Source organism: Urtica dioica, chromosome 8 (assembly GCF_054948205.1).
Source record: "Urtica dioica subsp. dioica isolate 48M chromosome 8, U.dioica_male_clone48M_v1_H2, whole genome shotgun sequence".
In the NCBI taxonomy this organism is placed as follows: Eukaryota; Viridiplantae; Streptophyta; class Magnoliopsida; order Rosales; family Urticaceae; genus Urtica; species Urtica dioica.
In genome coordinates this window covers 34,112,796-34,127,328 of record NC_142763.1, presented here as the reverse complement: position 1 = coordinate 34,127,328, position 14,533 = coordinate 34,112,796, and the positions used below count along the sequence as shown (strand labels likewise).

General features: G+C 34.3%; 1 protein-coding gene across 2 annotated transcripts; it reads right to left on the bottom strand.

Moving 5' to 3' along the window:
• Positions 1-737: 737 nt before the first annotated feature.
• Positions 738-13,970, bottom strand: LOC149389425 (uncharacterized). 2 transcript variants are annotated; one of them, XM_089621991.1, is made up of 40 exons: positions 13,911-13,970; positions 13,732-13,781; positions 13,385-13,458; positions 13,051-13,150; positions 12,841-12,948; positions 12,443-12,559; positions 11,968-12,118; positions 11,513-11,760; positions 11,205-11,378; positions 10,682-10,749; positions 10,499-10,616; positions 9,907-9,990; positions 9,462-9,557; positions 9,264-9,365; positions 9,029-9,097; positions 8,356-8,451; positions 8,030-8,128; positions 7,825-7,938; positions 7,511-7,594; positions 6,785-6,913; positions 6,433-6,631; positions 6,186-6,329; positions 5,964-6,007; positions 5,792-5,875; positions 5,631-5,699; positions 5,474-5,550; positions 5,297-5,366; positions 4,875-5,024; positions 4,578-4,643; positions 4,304-4,448; positions 3,821-3,885; positions 3,657-3,722; positions 3,492-3,585; positions 2,619-2,655; positions 2,421-2,478; positions 2,175-2,285; positions 1,946-2,013; positions 1,606-1,672; positions 1,456-1,524; positions 738-1,198 (listed from the first exon to the last, which is right to left on the bottom strand). In XM_089621991.1, the coding sequence occupies exons 2-40, from the start codon at positions 13,762-13,764 to the stop codon at positions 1,124-1,126; spliced, it is 3,822 nt and encodes a 1,273-aa protein (XP_089478117.1). In that variant the 5' UTR covers positions 13,765-13,781; positions 13,911-13,970; the 3' UTR covers positions 738-1,123. The 2 variants fall into 2 exon arrangements, with proteins under 2 accessions (XP_089478117.1, XP_089478116.1); XM_089621990.1 differs by having other exon boundaries at positions 13,732-13,970.
• Between the last annotated feature and the right edge of the window lie 563 nt (positions 13,971-14,533).

Below are 14,533 nucleotides of genomic sequence, written 5' to 3'. Positions count from 1 at the left end.
TGTCTGATATTTCTAGAAATAGAGGGGATAAATCTCGTATTTCGATTAAACACGATAGAAGTCACAACAACACCACATTATTTCATTTGTATCACAAATGAGTCTAAATTGCATTCGTATCTTTTTTTTTTTTGCATATTTGTCACTTATACAATGTCTTAATTACCCTTCTATTTTATATCCAACAAGAATCCATATCTACACTTAAACCCTAATCTCTCATCAAATTCCCTCTCAAACCCTAATCTTTCTAGCTCAAGCTCCGACTACCGCGCCGATAACCGCTCCGACGTGGCCACCGCCGCCGTAACCCTCGTCGAAGTTGAGGCGCTTCAGATTATCGATTTCTTCTTCTAGTCTACTTTTGTTTTGTAAATATTTAACTGTGGTTCTACTTTCTTTTTCTAGTCTACTTTTGTTTTGTAAATATTTAACTCTGGTTCTACTTTAAGGGTATTTTGGTCTAATAATAAATAAGAGTGACTTACTTGCAACACATTTTTTGGTGATGTCATAGATGCAATTTTGTTCATAAGACGTGACTTTGGTGCAAATCTCTCTTCCACCTGAGTTAGACACCCCAAACACCAAACCGAATCACCACTTTGGTGCATCAAAACGTTTGTTTTTTTTAGGGAGGAAAAAAAAAACAAACGTTTTGATGCAAATAATAGGATCAAGTTATAAATCAATAATAAAATAATTACGTCATTTATACAGTGCTTAAACAGAGAGCATGTAGAACTATACCAAAATTATTATTTCAAATTCTTGATGAAAATTAGTTAAAATCATCATTTATCCTAATTTCTAATAAAGAAAACACAAATATCAATATCACTGATCTAGTGAACTATAGAATTCAACTCTGTCAAATGTAAATTCTGTGTTTAAAATGTTCTTAAGGTAACACATTGATTTATCATTCAAACCAACGTGATTACTGGTATTTGGGGACCTAAAATTTGTCTCTTCTTCATGGTCAGATATTGATATGTATTGCTATTATGTTGCCCAACTTTACTGAGGTAAACTTTGAACAACCCTTCTGATTGAAATAAGAAATAAAAAGCACCGACCATCCAAAATATTATGATCATGCTTTTACCAACTATTAGCTAAATCATGATGCAGATTCTTCTTCTCGGCGCTCAATGAGTTCTCTACTTTCTGTTGGGCCAAACAAACTCAGGACAACCTGCAATTTGTGAAGAAAAACCAGAACACCAAAAATAATCAATAAATAAATAAGTGATCAAACTTTAGGAGCAATAAATTTCTGATATATCTTCCAAAGAGTTGATTAATGACCCTTCTCTCAAAATTTGACATATGAAGATTATAGTTTAAAATTCACCTTGTGTTGAAATATACTGGGCAAAACCCTAATCTAGACACCAAGTACCCAAAACCCTATATCTAAAGACTAATGTAACGAATAAGAAATGAACATACCGGTAAAAATACAAGGCCGTGTAAGAACCCGATTAGCACCAAAGCCAGGTACATCTGAAAATAGTAGATCTGCACAACACAGAACAATTAATCTCTGATTTGACCCTCAATTTTTTTTTGAAGTAATAGATGAGAGAGAAGAAACCATACCACAAAGATTTCTGATTTTGCAAAGCCGAGGACAATAACTCCAACTAGCTTTGTAAGAGTAATTCCACTGCAACAATGACCGAGAAAAAAAAAAGATAAAAAAATTAAATGGAATGCATATGGTCACTCTATTTATTTCCTTTCTACTATAACTCTTCAAAAGCAAAACAAAACTAGATTAACAATTAGATATAAAGGTATTGGAGATGGGATATATCGGAAATGCATTTTTATGCTGGAAGGACTCGGTCCGAGATTATTTAATTTTAGCGTAAATCAGAGGACACAACCAAGCGGCACAAATACCAACGCGCCTCGATATAAAGGAGAAATGAGTTACCTGAAGACAGAAGCTCCCATGGTACCCAAAGCTTCTTTCATGCGATTGTTCCTGTCTCCACGGCTTCCCTGAAAAATCTCAGCGAAGTCAGTGAGTAAAGAAAAATACTCATAGAGTAGAGAACATAGGTTATCGGGTGATCGAACAATTTTGTTTCTGAGATGTGAACTTTTTAATGATGTCAAAATGTTGATTCAATAAAAAAATAATTATGCTTGATGTTACGGACCAGATAGGCATGCGTAATGTGGACGCAGAACTCAACAGCGATCCCCAGTGACATTATCAGATTCACAACGGAAACGGCATTCAATTGGATGCCCAAAATTGCCATTACACCCTGAAGATTTCAGAGGCAAGTCAGATATTAGATAATCAAATAAAAAATAGAAAGATTAAAAGATAATTACATATGAAAAACAGTGTCTTGATTTGCATTCAAGCAGTGAAGCTACATAGTTTATAAAAATCATACCATGAGATCCACAACAATCATCGCTAATATGAGTATAATGATTGCTGAACTCCATAAACTGCCAAAAAGAAAAAAAAAATAAGGAAAATAAAAGCAGAAGAAAGAATGCCTCAGCAAGAGATACCAAGTCAATTCCAGAGAAGAAAATAAAATAGTGGAAAATTATAAACGGCTAAAGTCGGAAAAAAAAATGCACACCTTGAGGTTATGAGCAGGCAGACAACAAATATGGCACCTGTCATAGAAGGTATTTTTGAAAAAAGAAATTAGTATTGTTAATTTTATAGTTACAATACTGTGCATTGATTACTGAAACGCAGAATAGGAGAGGACAGAGAGAGAAAAAAAAAAAAAAAAAAAAAAAGTAAGAACCATTAACTAATTAATTTTACAATTGCGGTGCAGTAAACATAGGAAAATAATTAAATTTATTACCCTTCGCATCATAGAATATTATTGTTGATTAACTCTCATAGAGGTAAAGTTGTTTAAAAGAATTGGAAAATAAAGCTATTACCACTAAGTTAAGAGTGGTAACAAGAACCCAAGACCCTAGAGAGCGAAAAAAGAAGAGGACGAGCTATGATCAGTTAGTCTGTATATATTGAGACATTATTTATAGAGCCCCATGTGTTCCAAGACTAGGTTTGGAACCTGTGAACCTAGTTAGACTACAGGCAGGGCAAGTGATGAGACACATTGAATAAGCTATGCAACCTCGAGGATCCAAATATCTCTGAGCAGAGAAAACAAGATTATGTCATTTTTGTTGTAGGCACTAATCTCCCACCTGAAGTCCTCTTCTAATATATACTTTATACATCTACTTGGTTCCATTAGTTGTCTTTAGAAAATTCAAAAACGGATAGAAGGCAAAAAAATATGAGAACCCTGGTAACTACTAAAAAATCTGATATGCGCCTTTATGAACTTGTCATTTTAGGGATTATACATGAAGAGACAACAAAATGGGATATAGTTTGTTTAGAGAAGATGAGAAAGACACATGCATCAGAAAATCTCATCCTGAAAAAGTATTACAAAATATAACGCATTTGTTGGAATACTAACCAAGTGCAAGAGCAATGTCCATCAAAGCTACGCGCCATATGTCCAGATATTGCTCAAAGAAAATATAGAACACAGAGTACGGAAACACGGGCATCTGCATAAAAAAAAAAAACCATCAGAAGTGCAATACATTGATGGGTCTTAAACCTGAAGCAGTGGTGTCACCTTCAAAGAGGAAGATAATCTTGCACTGAATTCCCTCGCCGCTCGCAGTGAATTGACATAATCAGCCTGGTAAATAATAAAAATTCAATCTAGGCACTGAACAAAATCATCGAAGATAGAAACCATTGAGATACCAGAAGTTAACTACTAATAAAATGCAGTACTTGTTTATTAAGTGGTGTGTGATAAGTACGGAACTCAGAAGCTTGTATAACACCAGTTTCATAACCTGCAAACAGATTGTCATTGAGCAATTACATTAACCCTCTAGCCATAAAATAAGTGGCTCTCTAGATATATAGCCATACGAAAACTCAAGTTTTGCCATATAGCCAACCTTTGGTAAATTTTAAGTAAATAGCCACGAGATTTTATTAACAAAACCAAAAAGACATGATAGTTGTACATATTCGTTAATAATTGTAAATAACCATCAGACTCCAAGGGGCATAAATGTAACGCTAAAAACGTCCAAACAATGTCACATCATCATAATGGCTATTTACTTAAAATTTAGAAAAAGTTGGCTATTTAGCAAATCTCCAAATTTTGGTGGCTTAGTTACTCAATTAATTGTAAAATAATCAAAATAAGAATTTGAGAGTACTTAATCACTTAAAAGAGAAAGGGAATATTTATAATCCTACCACTGAGATCAACACTGTTTGTGTAAGCGCCGTGACCACCCTTTGCACAGTCAGCAGATGGCAGCGCATTTAGAAACCAGGGAAGCTTCTCCATAAATTGGAGTGTAGATGGGCGGTCATTGACCAAATCTGAGTGCAGAAAACACTGTTGAACATTTTTAAATATTAGTACAGAACACTGGGTATCTTCGGCTAATCTAATGGGCTCAGATTAAGTAGAAGAAATTTTTTTTTTGTCAAACATGTATGTTAGCTTTGCAGAGAAGAGCCTTACTGTTGTACAATCTTGGCATTCTCCCCCATAGCCACAAGGACCTTCATCAGCTATACAGCAAGGTGGCTGCAAGAGTAAACTATTAATTTTAGTTATCTTTGATTAGAAAATCACAGTAATATTCAGAATCATAAACATAAGCAAGAATGGTAGTGATGTAACCTAAACAGAAGTTATCTACTAATGTTTATGCATAGAAAATGGATAAGACTCATTTACTAGGGAATGATATCATGAATACTTTTTTTGTACTTGAAGATGCCAAAGAATCAATTGCAGAATAAACATAGGAGAAACCTGATCATCTGGGGGACAGTAAGAACCGTTTACAAATTTACGACAGCAACCAAAAGCCTCTGGTGACATCCATACGAGAAAGTCATCAAGCCAAGAAGCAGCTGGCTTAGCAATATAGCTTGACTCGGGGGTTAAAGATGATCTAGATATCTGCAAATGAACAGAAAGAAAACTGGGGCGTTATCAGGCATAACATGTTTGTTATATAATGCTTTCTAGGATAAGCCCACAAATCTTGTGATAGTTCAATGTACTCCCAATTTTCAGTTCAGAATTCCTAGGGTCTGAATGATAACACGAGAGAAACAGAACAGGACAATGATGTGCCAGACTTGAGATGAAAAGTGACTATCAGAGACGTAAATGGCTCGGAAAATTATTTCAGCTCTGGTCACTGATACGTATAAAAAATTTACTGTTACCTCATTTAAAAGGGAGTTCGAATCGCAGCCACTAATTGAGCATAACTTGTTAGTTTCTCTTGATTGTGAGCTGAGACAAGCAAATAAATTAGTGTAATGAATCACTAATTAACAATCATGTACCAGTAGATGGAAGCTGCCCTAATAATTATACTTCAGGATTCGGAAAAAAAATACCTGTAATTGAAATTTTGAACAACAAAGTATAATGGTGGTCCGATTCTGAGATACTCGGCAATATCATTGAAATACCCCTGCCAGATGGATAGTTTTTGTCATAAACCAGCAAATAAACTAAGTAAAAAATAATTTCATTAAAACAAAACATGGAAACCTGGAGGTACGAGTCCCTTGGAAGAACAATCTGCTGCTCTAAACCAGGTTGAATTCTAGTTGACAATGCCTGAAGGGTTTAAGAACATGTCAAGTTAGCAGACGTATCTAATCAAGTGGATAAGAATTACAGAAACAAACTAGGTATTAAAAAAAACTTACAATGCTTGCCAAAGAAAAAGCTATAAAGACTGCAATGACTACCATCTTGACTGCCCAAATCCCAAGAACGGGGGCGTGAACTTCCTACACACAAAAAAGGTTAATCTGGAGAAACGAAATAATATATGAAATTCACATTTATTGATTTTCCTGTCCCGCCACAACCAATTACCTTCATGTACCGGGTTAAGAAACCATCTCCTCTGTGGTTGCTCCCTGAAACAAGCACATACATTAACAGTTGGAATTCTTCAGGTTAAAGAAAAGGAAAGAAAATGAATTGCGTAAACCCACCAAAAATGTATGAGGCATAAAGAGAATGATAAGAGAAAAGTTATTCATACTAAAAATGGCAAGTGCGAGTGGAAACAAAACTGATGATTCGAACGATTACCTTCATCATGGTCGTTGTTTGAAGAAGGAAGTTTAATGCATGGAAAACAATCAACCCTGTTATCCTCCGCTCTTGAGAAGTCAAAAACAATCAACGCCACAAAGGCAGTGACTTGCAAAAAGAAGTCCAATAAAACAGCCAAAGCTAACAATAGGAAAGACAAAAGAAAATCAGCAATTAACCTTGAAACTTATATGACCAAAAAAAATATCACACTCTGCTTGAGCAAATTAAAAAGAAAGCCCACCCGCAAACATAGAGAAGACTCGGCAAGCCGGCATAGAAATGAAGCTTCCAACTGCGAATGCCAAAATCTCGGATAAACTAGCAAGTGTTATGGATGGACCAACTTCAACAAGTGCATAACTTATCCTTTGTTCTAAAGATAACTCCATTGATTGTCGTTTAACAGCGTGCACCAATATACACATGTTGTCTACACCAACCTGAATTTCGCAACATAGAATGGGCACTATTAGGATTTTTACACTTCTTTTTCACGCTATATCTGCGGTTTCTTAAATATTCGATGTCCGTAATGCCATTGACCAGAAATTCTTAAGGAATGAATACAATTATGGTGTACTTTATTCACTTACAGCCAGAACAAGGAATGGAATGACTTCCATAATGATTAAAGTGGACTTGATTCCAAAAGCACTAAAAAGTCCCACGGAACCAAGAACGGAAAGCATGACTAGAACGACTCCTGAGAGACCAAGCATCACCTGAAAATCATTAGCCAACATCAGACAGAATAATTCATTTGCAATATTGATACTGGGCCTGTTCCATGCATAACAATATAATATGGAGTCTATGGAAATATTTTAATGTACCCTTTGCAAATGCACATTCATAAACATAGTCATTATCAAGTTTACTATATTACATGGCAATAGCACATTCCACAGTTTAATAGGAGGGAGCTGAACTGTTTATTCGTGCTCTGGTTGAAAACAAAAAGAGCAAAAAGATGGGAAAACAAATCACAAAAAGAGCCGAGAATGGGAGCTTCTATATTCAGATAATGAAATCCAAAGCTCGTTGGTCCACCAAACATAAATCATAAAGGTCATGCTTTCCACTTATAAGGGGAAAAAAAATCTTATACGATAATATGGAAATATGGGAGTTTAAGCTTGTTCCTGATGCCCTGGGGCTAGCAATTTATATAATCTCAGGAGAGATATTTAGGCATTAATGTTTGAATGACAGTAATCGCATATGGTAATATAATACATATATAATCAGTACATAGACATGCATGACATGTCTGAAGATTGCATAATAAATAACTTCATACAAAAGGCTATAAATCGTACCTTGGACGTGAGGAAGAAAGAAGATAATCTAGGTGCGTCTCCCAAGGTCACTGATATGTAGGCAAACATAACCAAATAGCTCACCTGATACAAATGTATGACAAGTAAGAGAAGGTTCATCTGTTTTTACCTCAGAAGATTCACATAAATGGATTACAGTGTAAAAAGTAGGATCAATTTACCAAGCCGGAATAATTTACATAACATGCAATAGCAGAGCAAAAATAGACCATGAGAGAATACACTTTCCACTGAGGGAAAAAAAAGTAAAGAAAAAGAACCACCCTAAAGTGAGAACAAGGAAAATGACTTACCAATATTGTAATAATATCTGCAGTACTTTCTCTTTTCAGCTCCTCCTCAATTGAACTCTCCGATGAAAACGAAAGAGTTAAATTGTGGGATTGAACAATAGGCAATATCTCCTCCTAGTGTTTTAATATAAAAAAATGTCAGCATCGTTAAAATGACACAGGGTACCAAGCAAAGTAAAGACTTTATCTAGTAAGAGTCCTAAACCTTTGCTAGTTTTATAAAAGCTTCTTCCCAAGCCAGTGCTCTTCCATTCCCACTACCAACTGCATTATTGACTGGGTACGTGATAACAAATGCAGAAGCCTGAAAAAAAAAATTGGGGGATTTTCAAAGTCTCGATGATTGTGAGCAAAAAACCACGTAGTTTTGGAAGTAATTTTCTTTTCTTTAAAATAAAGCTAACTCTTATTTTTTTTATATACTAGGTAGCCTATTTATTCACTATAAATAGGCTGTTCTGCTCATTACCGGATACAAATAATGTTTATTAAAGCTTTCAAGTCCACAATAAGAATAGATGAACATCTTACTTCTGTGTAGTTGTTGCCAAGAAATCCTCCTAACGCAGTGCTTGGATCAAGTGGGGCCTCGAAGGCACTCAGACATGTATCGGAAGAGCTGTAATGCTAAAGTTGAAAGATTCGGAGCATAAATATAACTATTCAAGTACGCTTATAATGGAAAAAAAAAAGGTACACGACGTCACATGAGAACTCATTTGTATAAACCAGAAATTTCAATCAAACATCTCCTGCTGAACAATGCCATTTTAAGAAAGAGCGCAAAGTGAACGCCAAGAGAAAAAGAATTGCAAAGTTTGTTGAAAAGAAAGCCAAACACTGTGTCTCTACCCTAATGAAAAAGCCGCGCGGTGAATGCTGAGGTAGGGCTCAAATTTAGAATGGTATAAAAGAAGTAAACTTAAGTCTTGGCTTCATACTCTTGAATAAACTAGCAAATGCTTATATATTATTGAAGGTTGCTTCTCCTACTACATGCACGATAAGCAGAGAAAATGTTAAATAATATAACATCAGCGTATCACAAGCTATTATTATTATATTTAATTATAATAATTATCAAGGACTAAGCCCCTCTTTTATATATTAATACAAGACACTGATTTCTTATAACAAAAAAAATTAATAATAAAGACCAAAAGCAGCTAAAATAGACGATAAACAAGGTGGGTACAAGCCATACCTGAAAACAATACTCCACATGTTGGACTCCTCCATACGTGTCATAGTTCTCAGTGTCCATTTTGTAATACTACCTCAAAACAAAAAAAATCTGTATGTCAATACTTGCATATAGCTAAAAATAACAAAAAAAAAAAATCAAGAAATAATAGAGGCATCAAACTAAGCCTTCAAAAGATAAAGGGAACGTCACAAAATGAACACAAAATTAAGGGGAAAAAGACGTTCATAAGAACCTGTAGAATACTTTGAGTGGCACAGTCCTGGCCTAAAGGCTTCAAGCAAATGTCTGTTAGAGAAACCAATGAGCCAGATTGATTTGCACGGATCTCATCAACCTTCATAAAATTGTACACAAAATAAGATTATACTACACATGAAGTGAACTAAATGCAACACTAGCTGAGAAGAAGCACCGGTAACGTATACTATACCTTTTTCTGTATTTCAAAGAGTAACTCGATGTTGTCATCTGTAACAATACTCGGTTTCTTCCCAATTTGGGGGTCGTAAGTGGTAGCTATTATGAGCTGAAACAAAAGTTAAAACCACGTGACATTAACTAGTTGCGCATGATGAGTACAAACAGAATAATCACTGTATAGAGAAGTATATACATGAATTATTTATTACGATACATGCTCAACTTGTAGCATTGGCATATTAAAGAAACTATGTAATATACCAAAAGCAGCTGTTCATACAGATGAAGTGTCATTTTTCAGATATTATATGGGACTGGTCGTTTGATCCTATACTCTAGCCTATATCTAAATGATTGCAATTTTCCACTTGATTTTTTATTTCTGATTAATGAAACTTCCATCACATAGAAATTAAAATAAAGATAGAGGATGTACTAAAATATAATATTGACACCTGTTCAATTCTGTAGAATGGGGCGAGATGGCTATCAAAAAATTGCTTTTCTTCAGCTGCCCTGCTTCCGGGACCTACCCAAAGCTGTGTATGAATTGTATGTTAAACCCTCCAAAACAGAAAATTATTTATCATGGACACTGGGAAAATAAAGATTAAAGTACGTTAAAAGGCAATTTCAACCACTGTTTACAAAACAACGAATCACAAAAACAAATAACCAACCTAAAGTAATGTTTTTCCATGATAAGAAAAAACCAAACACGGTAGTCAATATGGGTCCAGAATTCCGGTCAGAGCTTTATTAAAAGTAGAATTTCACAACAACAACAACAAAAAAAAAAAAAAAAAAAAAAAAAAAAAAAAAAAAAAAAATCAGATAACGAAGAGAAAAAAACGTGCTCTTGGTTTCATTTTGTTCATTACATGGCATAATGAAGATGAGCTTTTACTGTGATGTTCAGAGTAGATGTTTCCGCTTCTTTTGACATAACATATCATAATATTAATCATACAAATAACTCTGATGTAACATGAGCCAAATTCCATATTAAATGTTAGGAGATAAAAAAAATGAAGAAGAAATGTGCACCTTTTCCGGCCTTGTCTCCACTTGAAAACGTATTAGACCAAGACAAAGCAAAAGAACAATTGCTAATGACGAACATAGGACAAGAGTGGGATTTCGTGCAATCCACAATCCATAGCCCCTGATACATATAAAGAGTTAGATGGCTATTCAAAAAGTGTTAATAACTGTGGTTTCGTTCCATACCTAAAGAAGTTAGACATATGTCTTTGAATAGCAGATTGATGTATCCTGTTTTCAATTGGAAGACCCACCTGCCAGTAATGATAACAGGTTCACACAAACAGAAAGTAACAAACACACGAAGTCATACACAATATTATACGTGTAGAACAAAACTCATCATGTGTTAGTTTCTCCAAACTAGATGGTTAAGAGACTGTTAAAATCCACACTAGGAGGCAGAATATGTGTATATATGAGTACTAAACTTTGGGAGGTCAATCATATCTGAATAGATTCAGAGGCAAAACAGTATGCCAATTTTGTTTTGTGAATTTAATATTATAACAAACGTTTGACTACTGATTCTCCAATATATATATATATATATATATATATATATATATATATATAAATAAAAATAAAAATAAAAAAAAGATCTGTAACTATGTATGACAATCAGCTTGCTATGAAATAATATTCGATTGTAAGCTTCATGCATGCTAGAGACGTGAAGCTCAGTAAATAAATGGCAGTGGTATCATACCCCATTCTTTTGTGGCTTAGCAGAGTTGTCTTCATCGTTAAGAACATTCAATAATGGTTCCGTACTAGACGAAGATGTTCTCGTCCCTCTTCTTCGATGAAACAAACCCCAGCCAAGGAATACAGATATGAAAATTATATACAGGATAGTCACTGCAAGTTCAATGCATCTCACCTGATAGTAATAAATATTTAAAAATTACACATCAAATGCCAAGGAAAAAAAATAATAAAAAAAAAAGCTATTTCAGAGAAAAACATTAATGATTTACAGCCAATGATATCTATTTTATCAGTATTAAATTGAACCTTGAGGGATCCAATTCTGAGTGTACAGGCCTCTTCTTTCGGTGGAGAAGGAGGTTCAAAATTTGAACATGCAGGAGCTGAAGGGCAATCGCCACAAGAACATCCCAGTGAAGTGTCGGCACATGAATAAACAGACACATTCATTGGCTCCATTACTGATGAATCACTGGCACTTGGTCTGAAATTTATAGAATAAGGCGATCCCGGGAAACCCGGAGGCGCTTTCTGACCGAGAAATGCAAACCATTCTGTCAAAACACAATTGGCGCAGAAAACATTAGAATTCAGAAAGAAAGAAAACAAATCATCAAGTAGAAATAAATTGTGTAAAGCGGACTTGGTAGATATAAGAATTTTGATTTCATTTCGTTAGAAACAGCGCTAATACAAGGACGACTTTCAGTTTCAAAATATAGAACTTGTGGGCTGATAATAGTAAATACTCGTATATTTACCTTTAAAAGTAGTAGCACCTCCTCCAATGAATTGAATAGCCCTTGTGTTCATAGTGCCAAACTTTACTTCCTTGCAGGAATCGAAAAGCCCTTCACCGTAACTATCACTTATAAAGTAGTCAATACCATCCACAGTCGACTTTCCATCGACCTGAACACACATTGGTAAATAAAAGTTCATCAAGCTTTGCTCCTCTGTATTTTCTTTGCTGTAAATATGCTGAAATTTTAATATATTTTCATGTATCACTTAATTTCAAGCTCTAGGGATGGTTATTCTGTGCACGCATCATAAAAGGGACACAGATAGGTGTGAATTTTTAATGAAATTGTTAAACTTCAAGATCTAAAGGGAGTGTGTCAACATAACTAAACGTAATACAAGTAGAAAATGCCATAAAAAATGGAAATACCTCAGAGAATCCATAACAATAAAATAATAAATAATATTTTGAGTAAAATTAGCTAGGCTGACCTCGGCAGTAGAGGTCACATTTATAAATAGACTTTGACTTGGCGAGCAAGAAAGCTCACAGAACAAGTTCAGGAAATTCCTCAAGCACGCTGGACAGCCAACAAGAAAAGGAATTGCCTGCAATAAGTTAGAAAATTGTAAAAGAAACTAAGATTAGTAATATAGTGAAAAACTGTAATATATATGTATATAACAAAGGTAATACACTAAACTGATCTTTTATATAATTCTAAAGGAATTTTCCTGAAAAGAAGTTCTATTAGGAACCTTCGAATTCCATTGATAAAATTATACGAAAGACACCGAAGAAAACCATTTGGGAATCAAGCTCTCACCTAAAATATTTAAAAGGACAAAAGACATGCAAGTATTTCAAAATCTCCGATAGAATGCCTTACTTGCTGAACCTGACTTCGCAGTGTGTCAAACTGAACCTCTGTGCAACAAACATTTCCACTTATCGATGGACACAGACTTTGAATTTTAGCAGAAAATAGCTCATCAGGCTACAAAAACATAACAAGCAACATCGAAGATGCACACAAAGGATTAAAACTTAGAAGACTGAAAAGATGACCTTCAATGAAATTATATGTATATATATACACCTTAACAGAAGGGGTGCTATAAGGGCAGTTAAGAACTTTCCCATCGCTGCGTTCTCCGCATAAATCGTACATTGCACAGTATTCTTTTGAATGTCTTTTGCTGACAACAATCGGAGAAAAGTAGATCAGAAATTAAATAATAAATGCATTCCATTACAAAAGCAAAAATTAATCAGCATTCTTCAGTTCTCACACTTCTCATAGAAATAACAAAGGCTAATTGAGTACACATGAGAATATTAGACATGATCGGATGTTATTCTACTAAAAGACTAGTCTTCATTGAATAAATAAATAAATAGTTACTTAGACTCTCAATGCCTAATGACCTTACCCATCAGTGGTATCAGAATTTAGAGTCGTTGAATATGTTTTATCTGTACTCAACAGAGACGCGATGAGAATAACCTACACGAATAAAAAAGTTATTATCAACTTCGTAATCGTATCATAATACAGGTGACCAAAATAAATAAATAAAAAAATCATAATTACAAATGAAAAGACGACCCACGATACAAAATTAGTACGTTATATCGCCATATCGTAAATACAGTGTCTTGATTACACAAAAGTAATTCTTTCTGAACATCAGAAACGGAAGCAAATCAAGCGTTTTAATGGAGAACCGAAATTTAGAAAAAAAAAAAAAAAAAAAAAAAAAAAAAAAAAAAAAGTCACCTGTAAAAGAGAAGCAGAGCGAAAGACACCCATAGAGGACACCGTTTCACCTGCGGAGAAACAGAGAGAGCAATCGAGTTGTGATTCAAATGTTGGGATTTTTTTGGGTTTGTGAAAGAGAAGGGAAAGGAAATTAGTGGGTTAAGTTGAGTTGAGAGTCTTTTTTCTTCACTGGGTACCGATTTAGACGGATTGCTTCGATCACTGAGTCAAACACGAAACCAGAAGTAAAAGGAAAAGAGCCTACCAACTATCCCCTACGATTTGGACCAAAATATCTTAATTACACTCGTCTCTCACATCTTTCCTGCAAATTAATGTGAAAACGACACGTGACATTAATTTTGGATGTTGTTGAAACACGTGGTTCGAGAAGCAGTAAAGCATAGATTAGCAAATAATTTTTCCCAAAAACATTTCGAGCATTTACCAAAAATCAACCAAAACTCAAATATTAACACATATAATACTACTAGTTTTATAAACGCGCGATGCGCGAGTTAGCAATTTTTTTTAAGCCAAAAAGAAAAATAAGTAAAATAGAGTAAGTTGAAGATTTTTAATTCTATTAAATTAAATCTAGCAAAATCGTTATCAAGAATGTTTAAAAAATAACAAAAGGTAGAAAAAAAATTCTTTTATGATTCAAAGGTTTTCAAAATACTGAATGTTTTCCTATCTGTCAGATTTCTTAGAAGTATTATGGGAAAAAGAAATTTTAGGTAAGTAAAAGTCGAAGTTAAATTTTGATAAAAGAAATCAAAGTTTTTCCAACTATATATATATTGTTAAGCCGTTTTTT

Coding starts and splice junctions, on each gene's coding strand:
- LOC149389425 (XM_089621990.1), bottom strand. CDS start 13,764: ATGGGTGTCTTTCGCTCTGCTTCTCTTTTACAG. Junction 4,644..4,874: donor ACTGTCCCCCAGATGATCAG/GTTTCTCCTATG, acceptor TTACTCTTGCAG/CCACCTTGCTGTATAGCTGA. Junction 2,656..3,491: donor GGACATTGCTCTTGCACTTG/GTTAGTATTCCA, acceptor CTTCTATGACAG/GTGCCATATTTGTTGTCTGC.